Source organism: Salmo trutta, chromosome 29 (genome assembly GCF_901001165.1).
Source record: "Salmo trutta chromosome 29, fSalTru1.1, whole genome shotgun sequence".
In the NCBI taxonomy this organism is placed as follows: Eukaryota; Metazoa; Chordata; class Actinopteri; order Salmoniformes; family Salmonidae; genus Salmo; species Salmo trutta.
Genome location: NC_042985.1, coordinates 34,580,601 through 34,591,266, shown reverse-complemented (window position 1 = coordinate 34,591,266; position 10,666 = coordinate 34,580,601). Strand labels below are relative to the sequence as shown.

At 47.0% G+C, this 10,666-nt stretch overlaps 1 protein-coding gene across 1 annotated transcript; it reads right to left on the bottom strand.

Annotated features, from left to right (window-relative positions):
- Positions 1-871: 871 nt before the first annotated feature.
- znf507 (zinc finger protein 507) lies at positions 872-10,443 on the bottom strand. The gene is made up of 7 exons (XM_029721885.1): positions 10,345-10,443; positions 7,005-9,154; positions 6,401-6,518; positions 5,867-5,978; positions 4,074-4,178; positions 3,463-3,597; positions 872-3,299 (listed from the first exon to the last, which is right to left on the bottom strand). The coding sequence occupies exons 2-7, from the start codon at positions 9,150-9,152 to the stop codon at positions 2,885-2,887; spliced, it is 3,033 nt and encodes a 1,010-aa protein (XP_029577745.1). The 5' UTR covers positions 9,153-9,154; positions 10,345-10,443; the 3' UTR covers positions 872-2,884.
- Positions 10,444-10,666: the final 223 nt, after the last annotated feature.

The following is a 10,666-nucleotide window of genomic DNA, read 5'->3' as shown; positions in this document are numbered from 1 at the left end:
AGAAATGCCACCCCACACCATGACTGACCCACCGCCAAACCGGTCATGCTGGAGGATGTTGCAGGCAGCAGAACGTTCTCCATGGCGTCTCCAGACTCTGTCACGTCTGTCACGTGCTCAGTGTGAACCTGCTTTCATCTGTGAAGAGCACAGGGCGCCAGTGGCGAATTTGCCAATCTTGGTGTTCTCTGGCAAATGCCAAACGTCCTGCACGGTGTTGGGCTGTAAGCACAACCCCCACCTGTGGACGTCGGGCCCTCATACCACCCTCATGGAGTCTGTTTCTGACCGTTTGAGCAGACACATGCACATTTGTGGCCTGCTGGAGGTCATTTTGCAGGGCTCTGGCAGTGCTCCTCCTGCTCCTCCTTGCACAAAGGCGGAGGTAGCGGTCCTGCTGCTGGGTTGTTGCCCTCCTACGGCCTCCTCCACGTCTCCTGATGTACTGGCCTGTCTCCTGGTAGCGCCTCCATGCTTTGGACACTACACTGACAGACACAGCAAACCTTGCCACAGCTCGCATTGATGTGCCATCCTGGATGAGCTGCACTACCTGAGCCACTTGTGTGGGTTGTAGACTCCGTCTCATGCTACCACTAGAGTGAAAGCACCGCCAGCATTCAAAAGTGACCAAAACATCAGCCAGGAAGCATAGGAACTGAGAAGTGGTCTGTGGTCACCACCTGCAGAACCACTCCTTTATTGGGGGTGTCTTGCTTATTGCCTATAATTTCCACCTGTTGTCTATTCCATTTGCACAACAGCATGTGAAATGTATTGTCAATCAGTGTTGCTTCCTAAGTGGACAGTTTGATTTCACAGAAGTGTGATTGACTTGGAGTTACATTGTGTTGTTTAAGTGTTCCCTTTATTTTTTTGAGCAGTGTACATAGCAGAAAGTGGCCTATGATCAGCATGAGGTTCTACCTGGTTGTCTCTTGCTTTAATTCACCGAACCACTCATTAAAATGCAAACTATGTAAATGGGGGTGGGGGAATTAAGTGCGGTTTAAATGCAGACTGTCACGGTCTTCCTGACATTAGTACTTTGAATTGTAAATTAGCGTGAGACAATAATAATCTGCCATTATAATGAGAATTTCAGCGTGCAGAAGATAATGATTTCATTTATTTGATACATTGAGCTCCACAAACGCAATCCAGAAATCCCATGAATTATGGATATTTAATTTGATCATAATTTCCTACACCCATCTGTCTACATAAAAACAGTAAGGGCATGCAAATCATTGCCAAGTCACCACTCTGCATACCAAGCATGTTTAGTGTGAAACTAAATGGAAAGGTGAGTGAAGTTCGGAAATACTTTAGCAGAGGTAGTCAAACGGAAACACCATATTCAATGTCAGTCTACAGTAGCCTATAGGCCTATCACTTGACAGGCTGGTCATATATCAGCCTCTGCTATTGGTCAATACAGCACAGATTAGAGACAGGCTACTAATGAACCTGCTATTCCTTTGTTCTCACAAAGGTTTAGTATACTAGCACACCGCTCTGTGCTAGGATGTCAATCACTCCATCTATCCATTATCTACAAGTGCTAGCCCTATACGGAGAAACTTTGGAAATTGCTTAACATATTCAAGTGATAAACTTGGCAATTATTTAGCTGAAACATGAATCTAGAAATGATTATCGTAATCAGAACAGTAATACTTTCACTAAAGTAACTGTAAGTAGCCTAAGGTAAACACAGTTGGGTGTTGGCTGCAATCAAAGTTCGATGGTTGTTCATTTACCATCTCTCCACCATAACATCTGGGTCTAACACGACCACTAATATGCACCATAATAGACTGATCATAGCTTAAAAATTCCTATTTCTGCCTCAAGAGCCCTTGATGCTGTAGTGAATATTGGTAAAACAACAATTCGTTGCCAGCCTATCTATCCTACAGCTTTAGGAAACCACCATCAAGTGACCCATCATTACCATAAACGTACCAGAAGTCCAATAGGTAAAAATAGCATCAAACAGTGAATTAAACAAATCAAGGCATCTCCTTCACTTCAACATAACGGAAACCAACACGCATAGGCCTACATTGATACATATTACTAACCAGCCTGGTCTCATAGACTAGACGTAACATAGTAAACGTAAATCCAGGACACTCAAATTAGTATGATAGTATGTATTCATTTGTGGAAGTCCACCATCCATTTCGAATGATATGTTACTAATTACAATTCCTATGTTACGAATTTGCAAAACATACAATATGTTATGAAATTTGCTAAGCATATGCTATGTTACGAATTCTAGCTAGGTGGCTAACAGCTGTTAAGAATTTGCAAAATGTACAATATCGATTGTCTCAGATTTACGTACAGAATAATACGAAATGCTCTGAGACCAGGTTGAATTAACCCATATTAAAATATAAATATAGCTATGATGAACACAACATGCAAGTAGATGGCATCTCTGTACAGCCTAGTGCAGGTGCCACAGATAAACTATAAATGTGAAGGATTAAATATATTAAATTATATTAAAGTATTTGAATAGAAAAGCTGCCGTGTGGTCAATATATTTTTGCTGAGTAAAATGGACTGAGCTCCATTTGTAAATACGGAAATGTCTGTTTGCTGAGGTATTAAATGTGTCTGAACTTGTTCAGGTATAACATTTTACTGCAATGCCTTGAAATTGGAATTTTCCAATTTCCTGTATGTCTGAGCTCCAACAGAGACACTTTTTGTAACCTTCTGTTAAGTACATTAAATTAAGAACCAGAAAACAAGATGCAAGGTACAGTACTACCCTGTTAAGTCAGACTTAAGTCAGTCTGAGTGAGGGGGTAGGTTCCTGGCTCTCTGTTGGGGTAAGGGGAGGGGTACGGGGTTAAATGCTGTCTCACTGTGCTGTGTTGCCCTCTGCTGGTTGGGCTGCTCCCTGCTGCTGCTCCTTGTTCAGGATGATGCTGATGATGTCTCCCTCATGTTCCTTCATGTGCTCCATCAGTCTCTCCTTGCTGGTAGATTCAAAGCCACAGATACAGCAGCAGAACAGCAGCACACAATACTCCATGCCGGCCCGGGACTGGACCCCCTCCTTCCCGGGGGGGCTGTGCTGGGGGGTTTCACTCTGGGGGGCCTGCTCTCTGGAGGACCACTGGATGAGCTCCATTGATGACCCTGAGCCGCCTCCCACACTGTCCACAGGGACTCCTGCTAGAGGGGCTGGGTCCTCCTTCCCACCCTGCACCACCCCAGAGTGCTCTGCCACTGCCTCCCCCACTGCTGAAACCTTCTGCGGGGCACTGGGGGAACTACAGCCAGGGAGAGAGAGCAGGCTCACCATCAAGACAGAGACATGACCCTACGCATCCCGGTTCACTGGGACCCAAACATAGGCTTCAGTCTGACCAGACACTTTTCAGATGGTAAAGGCAGACCGTTAAAACTCCAAGCCCCCCATCACCCCATACTCACCGGCCGCTCTGGGAGATGGCCTCGTTGATGGCTTTGTTCACCTGCTCGTAGTTGTAGTTCTGATCGCCAGCGTGCTTCCACATGTGAGACTTGAGGGACGGAGGGTGACTGCACACATAACCACACAGTGAACACCTGAAAAACGAAAGGAGTAAGTGAGAGGGGGAAAGGGGAAGAGAGAAAAGAAAGGGCTCAAGTCTGCAGCAGAAGCAGCTGATTTAATATGCTGCTTGGGGTTCACTTTAATCCCCTCAACTCCATTATATCAAAAGGGATCAGCTGCACTAAAGACTCCTCAGGGAGAGACCTAGTGGCACACATGCTCTGATACTGCTTATCTGTACTGCTCTACGTTATGCTCCAGCCAACTATATACCCAGACATCCTCCATATCGACACTAAAAGGAGAGTTCATTAGGAGTTCTTTCTGATGGTCGATGAGATGGGTTCTTCTTACACTTCAGCTTTTTCCTCCAACCCCACACTCTTTCGAAGCACATTGGCCTACTTTCTCTACCTCTCCCACTCCCCTGCCCAGGTCTCACCTCTCTGAGCCTGAGCCGGTCCTCACCGGTTCCTCTCCAGAAGCTGAACCCTGACCTGGTCCTCACCTGTACTGCTCCAGTAGCTGGACAGCCTGGTGCTCCTGGGGATGTCTCCTCATGTGGCTCTTCAGGCTGTTCATGTTGGTCGTGGCAAAGTCACAGCTGCAGCACCTACAGTACCAGAGAGTGGGCCAGAGTTGAGGGAATATCTCTGTACAGGACCAGTTGTTTGACAGTTTGTGTCGTGCTTGGCTGTTTATGCTCGGCTTACTATTCTGTTTCGGCTGGTACAGCAGGAAAAGCCTGGAGGGCCACATTGTTGCCTTGGCGGCTATTTTGTTGCGAAGCTCAAAGTGTAACTGGCAGCACAACGTTCAGAGACGCGATACACTGTGTGGCTCAAATGGATAAGATGGCCTTAGTTAAAAGGCGTGCGCTTCTCTGTGGAACGGTTTGAAGTGTGTCAAGGATACCAAAGCATAAGTGTAGAAAGACTGCACTCCCTTGCATGAAAGGGCTCTATTGAGGGTCTATAGTGGGAAAACATCAAAACAAACTAGTGTGTCTGTGTATGGCGTTAGAGAATAAGACCCCCCCCCCCTCCTCAGACATTTGACGGCGCCTCGAGAACAGGGCAGATCCGCTTACACGGGTGCTGCTGTGTGAGAAATACTCCAGCTGTAGACCGCAGCCAAGGTTAATCTTTATCTAACACTCACTGCCCCCTGCTGGAGATCTGCATCATAACATCGACATTCTATTTTATTAACGGGTTTGAGTGAGCAATAGGATTATGTCATCGGAAACATGGAAAGCGGTGAATTTCTGGATGACTAAAATTAACCTAGCCTAGTTTGAGCGACATCATCTGTCGGGCAGCAAGAGCACGCAGCTCTCAACTGGTTGTCGCGAGAAGCACCTCACAGAAGAACGACACCGGGAGGATAGGTAGGTAAGACGTTTCAACTTATGAACCTGTGAATGCTAACTAAGGCAACAATGGGTATGCAAACAAGGTCCCAAGTCTTGGTTGAATCTTTGCGATGCGCAATTCAGTCATCATGGGCTGTTTGAATGAAGAAAAAAATGAATTCCCAATGAAATGGTGACTGCAAAGTAGGCCTACCTGGTAGAATGATATCATGATGATTAGTATCAATCGGTAGGTCATTGGTTTTGCAAACCCTATATTGTACAGTACAGAAATACCACTAGGCAAACAATGAATAAAAGGGAACTACACCCTCCCCAAAATATTTACCAGACCTTAAAAATTGTCTACTGATGTGGTTTAATCATTGTTGTGGAATTAGAACATCCAATTGTTGTTTTTTTCTATTTAAACCCCCCCCCAAAAAGCGTGATTTTGAGTGAAAATCTGAACAAATTCAGAAACCTGGAAAAACAAAACGGAATTAAGCAAAATATTAAACAGATTTTATAGGGCCCTACAACTGTAGCCTGCTGACTGTTCAAAATCGCTAACAATAACATCTTTCTTGCGCAAAGGTCTTATATTTTCCCTCAAAACAATCAATGTGAATATGATATTGTCAAGTTCAAATTGTATTATTTGTGTATAGAGGGTGGGTTATTATAGGCTAGCTTGCACATCCCACAAATTAAAGATAAAAATCACCTGATATTATAATTATGCACGCATCATCCACTATCCTGTGAGATATTGCCCGGGGCCAGTATTTTTTCCCCCAATTCGGGCCAGTAGCTTTTAGTTGGCACTGGCCTAGTTTGCCACTGGCAAATTTACTTGAATGTCAAGTCTTAAGGAATCCAGACTGCAATCATGACGAATCCTATTGACCTTATTAAAAAACAGACAGTAGACACCCAGCACCAACCTGTAAGGCTTGTCAGAGTTATGGATCCTCCGGTGGTTCCGAACTCCAACGTAGGTGGAGCTGGTGTAATCACACACATCACATTTGTACACCTTTTGCGAACTGATGGAGTCTGGAGAGCGGAACAAAAGTACACATTAAATACTGTGGACAAAGGATGCGGTGCCAATAAAATGAAACAACCAAAACGGGCAGTGGAGAGGATAGTTGGTGAAAAATCTTTGATTAAGAGTAAAAAGACTGATCGTGTTTGGTCAAGTTGGAAAATACACTTGGTGCAACGCACACCTTCAAAAACATTCTATTCAAGCTTTTTTTATTAAAGGCTTGACGGTTCAGATAAAGGCCATCGATGAAGGCCCGAAACATCAAGCTTTTAATAGTTGCCGAAATAAAACGCATTTTAAATGATGAGCCAGCGTTGCCCTTTTTACTTTTCAATTAATAAAATGTTTCTGGGTTGCATCTCGACTCGCGTTGGTCGAGCGCCCTCCACTTCTTTCCATTGAAAAACACATTTGACACATTTCTCACCATCGTCTGTCATCTTTACAGATTCCTCCATGGTTGCCGTGGTTTCAGTGACAGGGGTTAGTGTCGCGCCGGTGTCGCCCAAACCGTGCTGGTCTGTCTCGTGGTTCCTCAGCTGACTCTGTGGAAAGGGTCAGTAATAAAAGAACAAGTAAAAACTTAACGAGATCTTCAAGGGATGAACAAAAGCACACAGGCTACCCTCACCTCTCCTAAAACAAATTATCTCTGATATCTATGGAGTTCGAAACCCCACAGAATTCTACGATGGACTTAATGATGTCTGCAGAAACAGGCAAGGTGTCTCATGAAAGTAACGAAATCAATAGTCTAGTTCTCTACTCCCTGAATCAAACTAAACTTCTCCTGCTGCACTGCACCAACCAGCACTATGCTGCAGAAAAAAAAACTTCCATCTCAACTCTCACTTCTACAATCAGTTCATCTCATCTTATCTTTATGACCGTAATTTGGGTCATCGAGAAACAAAAACTCAAGAGCAATATTCTCTCCAAGAGGAGGAGCCACTTCAATAATAAATCTCTGCCCAGGGACATTGAGGCACACAGTCTGTCCTAATTTCGCTCTCTTCTGTCTTTCTACTCACTTTGTAATAGAAGGCCTCAGTACACTGCTTGCAGTGGTACATCCTGGTCTTGCAGTGGTTGATCATGTGGCTCTCAAGATCTTTGCTGTCCAGGGCGATGTGTTCACAGATGGGACACTGGTAGGGCTGTCTCTGGCGGTGTACTCGCAGGTGCTGCTTGATGTAGCCCTTGTTCCCACTGCTGTAGCGACACAGGCGACAGCGGTAGGGCCTCTCGCTGCCAGGGATGTAGTCCACCAGACCCCCACCAGGGTTACCCGGGTCCCCCCCTCCACAGCCGCTGACCTCCCCAGCGTGCTGGCTCTGGGCGTTGTCCTGGAGCTCCTTCAGGATGTCCTCGTCCGAGGCGTTCTGGTCTGAGCGCTCCTTCAGCCTCTCTATGACCGTCAGCAGGGACAGGCTGATGCCAGCCTTGGCGGGGCCCTCGGCCAGCCCGTCCTCTCTGGACCCCTGCAGCTCCAGGTCTACCAGGGCTGCCCCCACGCTGCCCATGCCTGTCAGCTCCTCTACTGCTGCAGGGGCTCTGTCGGCTGCTACTGCTGCAGCCATCTCCAGGAGCCTCTGGCCCGTGTCAGGGCTTTGGGAGCCCTGGCCCACGATGCTCCTGATGTGCTCCGCAGTCCTCATGGGCATGGTCACCAGGGCTTCAGCGGCCAGGGAGTGTAGCCTCAGAGATTCAGAGTGGGTCCTCCTGCGGGCTGTGGGAGCGTTCTCGTCACGTGGAGGGTCCGTGGTGGTCTGCTGCCTCTCACTGTTGCTCCAGCCAATCACCACCTCCTGCTGCCCGTCTTTGTCGACAAACATTGGCTGGTTCTCCACATGGCCCGCCTCCTCCGCAGCCAGCAAGCTCTTGTCTCTGCCCACCTCTGGGCTGGGGATGAGGGGGAGGGGCTGGGTGGCCACAGGTTCCTCTGCGCAGGGCAGTCGTTCCACTATGACGTTGACATGGTCGGCACTGTTGGGGCTGCAGCTGATGATCTTCTGGGCTGACGACAGGAGGCTGTCTGTTGTACTGGTAATATGACAACAGTCCTGCATAAGTTCCACCTCAGTCTCTGTGGTCACCTGTACCTCCAACATTGGCTCCTCAGTGACAGAGTCTTTAGAGGGATATGGCCCCTCCACCGGGCTCTCCTCTGTGATTGGTTCTGTCATGGCCTCACTCCCACATTCCGCGACAGGGGCACAGAGGTCGATCTGGAATGTGGACATCTTGTTGAGGTTCTGAGATTTCTCTGGGACCGGGGTGAGGACTACTATGGCTTCCTCTGCAGGAGGAACTACAGGAGGTGCTGGTGCCACTGCCTCGTCCTCAAAGATAGGGTAAGAGCAGTCCACCAGACCTGCGTGCTTCCATGCATGGGTCTTTAGCATTCGCTGCTGTCCACACACATAGCTGCAGATCAAGCAGCGGTACATCCCATACTCCTCATAGCTGTACCACTTCTTCTTTGCAGGGATCTCTTCAGCACAGTCCACGGAGGTTTTGAACACAGCCTCCTCCACACTACCCCCCATCCCTAACCCCTCATTTCCCTCGCTGGCCTGCTGGCTGGATGCAGGGTTCTTGTTAGAGTTGCTGCCGTCAAAGTGGAGCCTGACGTGGGCCTCTAGCTCCTCTTGGTGGCTGGAGGTGAAGCGACACTCAGAACACATGAGGATGAGGTCACTGTGCTGCTCATCGTGCTGCCGCAGGTGCTCCTTCAGCAGGCTCAAGGTCGGGGACAGGAACCGACACAGGCTGCACTGGTAACAGGTGATGGTCCTACTGCTGCCAGTGGGGGCACTGTTGTCTGGCTGGATCTCCTGCTCTTTCACCTCTTCCTCCAACTCCCGGGCTCTCTTGCAGGGGGAGGACCCACCATTGCCCTCCCTGATCTCTGGGACTCTGACGGAGGCACAGGACATGAGGGCTCTCTTCTTCCCAGCCAGGGTGAATCGACGCGGGCGCTTCTCCACAATCTTGCTGAGCTTCTCTATCACCTCGATGAGGGAGTCTGCAGCCTGTTTCTGCTGCTGCCTCTGGTCATCATCCCTAGGCTCCATCAGGGTACCTGGGGGCGTTTCCACCCTTTCAGGGATGAAGACAGTCTCCTGTTGGCCTCTAGAGTGGGGGACCAAGATGGCAACTCCACTGCTGTCCTCCATGCCTGTAGAAAGTAAAACAAGCCTGTTAAAACTACCACAATCAGCTTGGCATGCATAGCACAGAAATATGATCATGGCTCGTAAACTCTGTTAATGTGACTCTTGCAAATATCGTATTGATCTCTTTGCAAATGTGCTTCTTTCCATCTTAGTCACACACAAACAAATGTGTTTAGGCTTACACTGAGAAAGAAACCTGTTGTGTTTCTGTCTGGGGCAGTGTGCAAAACACAGCAGGGGTCACAGAGTACAGTACTGAACTTGGAAAGTCCCAATCATAGTTATTTAGTTTTACCATTCCTACATCCAAGTATTCTAGTTGACAGAAAACACTGTGGTAATTCAGTCTAGCGGATCAATGATAATTGAATAAGGATGCAGGATTATTTTCCAGTGTCACAGAGGAAGACATTCCTGTGGTTAAACACATAATGTCTGCAATTGGTACCACACTTTCCCCTTTGACCGCAATCCAGGTTCCCTTTTCTTTGGGTTCTGCTTTTAAGGAATAGCCTAGGCCTAAATATCCCTGAACTTTCTCGAGTACTGTAACGTTACTACCTAGTGCTCCTTCTGCAAAAGTGACAAAGACCTTGGGTAGGCAAATAGATGCTCGCTCAACCCACAAACTGCTGTATATTAAGGCAATGTTCAAATCAAAAACATTAAAATAAGATTTTTCCTAGGGTTTGGTAGCCAACTGGTTAGCAGACCACTTTGGCTTAATAACTAGCTAACTAGTTGAACAGGGACATCGATATGGGTGCATGACTAGGAGGACTGCCCTCTGACAGAACGGGCTAAAAATAACATTTCATTGACAGAGGCGTGGTGGGTTGACTCTGCCGCTGGCTAGCTCACGAAAGCAAAATAATGATCTGTAAAAGCTTATAGCTAGCTAATTTAGCTAGCAAAACGGCAGGTTACATAGCCACAATAATCGCACAGCTGTGTCGAGAACATGGAGTCCAACGTTAGAGACATGCATTATTTATCTGGAAAAAGGGGCAGGACATGCACTGTACATGACAACAAGCCAACCGCTTGAAGATAAGCTAAGCTAGCAGTAGCACACGAGTCTCTCACCCAACGCACTGTAAAAGATATCTAGCTATTTAATTTGCTTCTTGTTTAATAAATACCAAAGCAAAGGGTCATGCGACTTTTATGTGTCAGTTAGCTAAGTACTTACTGAACCGGCAAATCTGAATGATCTTTGGCCTCAAAACAAAATACAAAAGAAATGTGCTTTATCCTTTAGCAATAAAGGTGGCCTCTGTCTCTCACACTGTAAAATGGCGAGGATGGAACACTGATCACGTGACTCCAACCTAAATGGTCAGGTGACCAAGATGGAATCCGTCGTAATTTGAGACAGAATCAGAGACCCACAAAAAATCCACTGAACAGTTACTGACAGCATTGGTTTATGAGTATGTAACGTGGGTGAATTCACAAGTACTATGCCTTAGTATAATGCAATCAAGCCCAAAATGTAAACGCATATCAAACGG

Excerpts from the sequence above, each read along its gene's own strand:
- znf507 (XM_029721885.1), bottom strand. The coding sequence starts at position 9,152 with ATGGAGGACAGCAGTGGAGTTGCCATCTTGGTCCCCCACTCTAGAGGC. Across the intron at positions 5,979-6,400 it reads TGTAAAGATGACAGACGATG|ACTCCATCAGTTCGCAAAAG; the intron begins GTGAGAAATGTG and ends TCCGCTCTCCAG. Across the intron at positions 4,179-5,866 it reads AACTCTGACAAGCCTTACAG|GTGCTGCAGCTGTGACTTTG; the intron begins GTTGGTGCTGGG and ends CTGGTACTGTAG.